This window comes from Penaeus japonicus, unplaced genomic scaffold (assembly GCF_977035675.1).
Source record: "Penaeus japonicus unplaced genomic scaffold, GWHDUDI00000001_assembly GWHDUDI00000009, whole genome shotgun sequence".
In the NCBI taxonomy this organism is placed as follows: domain Eukaryota; kingdom Metazoa; phylum Arthropoda; class Malacostraca; order Decapoda; family Penaeidae; genus Penaeus; species Penaeus japonicus.
In genome coordinates this window covers 40,301,144-40,305,126 of record NW_028234411.1, presented here as the reverse complement: position 1 = coordinate 40,305,126, position 3,983 = coordinate 40,301,144, and the positions used below count along the sequence as shown (strand labels likewise).

Below are 3,983 nucleotides of genomic sequence, written 5' to 3'. Positions count from 1 at the left end.
TCTCTTTATGAATTCTTAAGTCAAATAAGTATACAGTTATATCATGTTCTGGATTGGTATGCTACAAATCAGCTGAGAGACGTAGATAAAAAAAATGGATGGAGAAAACTGGAATATATATATATATATCTTTTTTTTTCAATTCATATATTTCGGTAGTCATTAGTCCCATATGACCTTTCTTCCAAGGTGAACGGAGGCTTGGATCACGGTTTTATGGGCGGGATTTGAAGGTATATAAGTTGCGTCCATCCTTTTCTTCACCACTCTACACCTAAAGTCTACGCCATGAAAGTCTTGGTAAGTTTAGAGTATCTGGTTATTCAGTCATATTTTTAGAGAACAGCTTTTTTGATGGCCATAAAGGGTTGTTCATATTTAAAATATTCTTCTATTTTAGCATTAATTTAAATAATTAACTCAAGTTTGTATTAGGAAAAGTAATTGTCTGCTTCTTTATTCAGGTACTTGTTCTGTTGGCTGTCGCAGTGGCAGCAGAGCAGAAGAGGGAAGCTGAACCTCATGGTTATGGCGGGAATTTTGGCTTCCCTTACCGTGCTTAACGGGAAGCTAAGGCCGAGCCACATTCCGTACATTACGACTACACGTATGGACACCTATATGCCCCACATGCTCACTCCTACGTCCACACTCATGGCATTGGCAAGAGGGAGGCTGAGGCCGAACCTGAGCCTCATTATGGAGGTTATGGATATGGTCTTCATCGCCCCTATTTCTATGGTCTCTACCGACCCTACGGCTACGGACTTTACCGACCTTTTGGCTATGGTTATTATGGCTGAAAGTTTCCCAACCGAAAACTATCATCGAGTGGATAAATAAAGACGGGCATTATCTGTTTCTTTTTCTTGACATTAAAGGACACTGAAGGGATTTTGGAGAGAAATTCATGAAGACAATCATTTTTGAAATTCCCGTGGTATCTGAAATAGTATCGATGTAAATACAGTTTACTGGAATTGTGTGTACATTTCCGCATGCTGAGGCATTGAAATGGCTTCAAATATCCGCGTAGCACAAGTGGCGCTTTTGTTTGCATTCTATCCACACAGGTGATTTCATTGTTTGTGCCATAGGCCTCATTTTCACAAGGACAGGGATCATCAGGGATGGCTTATGGAACTCTCAGTCAATCATGTGCAATTTGTTCATCCCACTACCAAAATTACGAGTTAAGAATATTAGAAGACGAATGTGGACAATGCAGCCTCCTGTGACATCAACTGTGAAGATAAAACGGGGGGAATGGAGGCAGTAGAAGCTACACCGCAGTAAAGAATCCTGGCGTTTATAAAGATATAATAATGATCAAGTTGGAAAGCATAAATCACGGAGCCATAATACTGGAAACAGAGCTTTGGAACCAAAGTAGGTGATAAACCTACGAATTAAAAAAGAATCGGCCTACATTGAGAGAGAAACTGAATCACTGCTATATTACGTTGAGGTATCAATAAGTAGAAAATTATATATAAGAGAAAAAAACAACAACAATTTATTGGAGTTTTATGTACATTTACGCATGGTTCCGTGATGTCCTCATTTTATCATTGTTCATATACAGATAGCAATTCTAAGCAAAAGCTTTGTAATATATTTTGGTACTCCTACCAAAGAGCAATTGCTTGTGAAAGGGGTTTATGAAACATAACCGTTGAAATGATGGGAATATCTTTGCGTGGCCTTATACAGCATCTTGATAAGTCTTTGCAATACTATGTTTGATACCGCCATAAGCATATTAATGCCAGAGACAAAATAATTCGCCCTGGCGGATGGATCTTATACTGTTGGATATGTATCTTGCAGTCTACACGAGACATTAAGCATTCCTTACTCTACAACTTAAAAAACTCTTTGGCAAAGAAGGAGTGGTAACAGAGAGGAGGAAAATTACTTAAACAAAACAATGCATACTGACATTTTCTACCGTTCAAGAGTTCAAGAACTTCACAAATGATTTGGAAGCCATTTTCTCAAAGCATTGGTCACAGAACTTTAATTCAATTTTTGCCTGATTTAAGTCCGGTCCCGATTTTCACAAATTTATGCTCTACGACATGCATTGGGCAGTTTCTCCTGTTAATGAATGAATAATTATTCATATCATCCCAATATACTTTTGTAGATAAAGCTGTTGTAAACCGTAAATGAAGCGGAAGGAATGTTTATGACTGTTATACTATCCATAACCTTGTGGACAATACTGAATTTTATTCTGCTAAGTTAAAGGAACATACCCTAAGTTAAGTATTTATTATTCCCATTATTATAAATATCAATATTACAATGGGACATCGAGCTGTTAGTTTAAAAGAAATTATTTTGTTAAATTTTGATTAAATTTGAGCGCTTTTGAAACTCCTGCTGGGTCCCTTAAATGAATGGACACTTGGTTTAGGAATGAAGCTGAACACAAGTGAAAACCACTTCTAGTTTCATAGGAAGTTTGAAGTTTTCAGTAGTGTTCGTGTAAAATATCCACATGTATGTTGGGGCTGACACGTGCAAAGAAATGTCTTACTGTATATATCTTTTTATATTATTTGCTTTTTTGACTAATTTATTTTTGATTGTATGTTTATAGGTATTTATGTGTCAGTGTTGTTAAATATGTATTGTTATCAGTGTCTGCATAGATAGGTTTCTATATATAAAGTAGACCTGAAATTGAGTATTGAGTATAATGCATTTGGCTGGTATTCGAAAAAATGCATGTATTACTCTTATTCATACAATTTTGTGTCCGTAAAGATCTTCGGAATGAAGCAAAGCAATTGGTGCCAACTTAGAGCGTATTTTAGTTATATATAAGTAAAAAATGTCTTCTCAAGACAGATAGGAGATATTTCTTGCCTATAAGATAGGGCAATACTATCTTGGCCATTTTAAAGAGAACAGATCCTTTACCTAAGTATAATTTCCCAAGGTAATTAAAGAAAGCAAAACTGTTAATGCATGTCTTTACTGTATACTCTCTACTCATTATAATCTGGAAGAGATTCAGCCATAATATCCATAACCGAAAGGTCTGTAAAAAACATAGCCAAACGGACGATAGAGACCAATGCCATAAGGGTAGGAAAGGCCATAGCCATAACCTCCATAATGAGGCTCAGGTTCGGCCTCAGCCTCTCTCTTGCCGATGCCGTGCGTGTGGACATAGGAGTGGGCGTGTGGAGCATACAAGTGTCCATACGTGTAGCCGTAGCCTCCATAGTGGCTGTAATGCGGTTCAGCTTCGGCTTCAGCTTCACGTTTGCCTATAGCGTGGACATGCACATGACCTCCAGGGACACCATATCCATAACCATAAGCACGGTAAGGGAAGCCAAAATATCCACCATGACCATAATGAGGCTCAGCTTCCCTCTTCTGCTCTGCTGTTACTGCGACAGCCAACAGGATTACAACCTGCCAGTACAAATACAAAGGTAATTCCTTTAATAGATTACCTATTTTAAACACTATAAAACCAATACTTATCATCCCAGCATCTAGTTAGAAGTAAAACATCACATTAGCAATTTAATATTATTAACTAAATAGTCCGTCAATACAAATAGATTACCTACATGAATGCTACAAAACCAAATATTTGTCATTCCAGCATCCCAGTGAGAAGGAAAACATCAGATTACTAATCCACATTATCTAATTAATTAACTTTGGACATTGGAAGCACAGAACTCACCAAAACCTTCATGGTGGAGGGTTTCAATGTACACTGATTGTAGGAGCAATAGACACCACTTATATACCGTCAGATCCCGCCTCTTCCGTATAAGTCTACGCCTCCACTCATCGTCAGTGATACAGAAGAGAGGACAATGTAATGACAGCCAGACGACCTTCACAGTGTCCACAATATAGAGCATATCATAAGCTTATCTCTAAAAGAAAAATCATAAGATTTATTTGTTTCCTTTTCCCATATTTCTCATCGTGCAAATAAAGGTAAT

The 3,983-nt window shown here is 37.4% G+C and overlaps 1 protein-coding gene and 1 pseudogene across 2 annotated transcripts; one reads left to right on the top strand and one right to left on the bottom strand.

Annotated features, from left to right (window-relative positions):
* Positions 1 to 280: 280 nt before the first annotated feature.
* On the top strand, positions 281 to 875 carry LOC122259571 (uncharacterized; annotated as a pseudogene). Its single transcript, XR_015191283.1, has 2 exons — positions 281 to 300; positions 465 to 875. The product of XR_015191283.1 is annotated as an uncharacterized LOC122259571 (transcript).
* Positions 876 to 2,970: 2,095 nt separating this feature from the next.
* Positions 2,971 to 3,737, bottom strand: LOC147471401 (uncharacterized). The gene is made up of 2 exons (XM_086540096.1): positions 3,716 to 3,737; positions 2,971 to 3,435 (listed from the first exon to the last, which is right to left on the bottom strand). Exons 1-2 carry the CDS (start codon positions 3,725 to 3,727, stop codon positions 3,025 to 3,027), a joined length of 423 nt encoding a protein of 140 aa, XP_086396222.1. The 5' UTR covers positions 3,728 to 3,737; the 3' UTR covers positions 2,971 to 3,024.
* Positions 3,738 to 3,983: the final 246 nt, after the last annotated feature.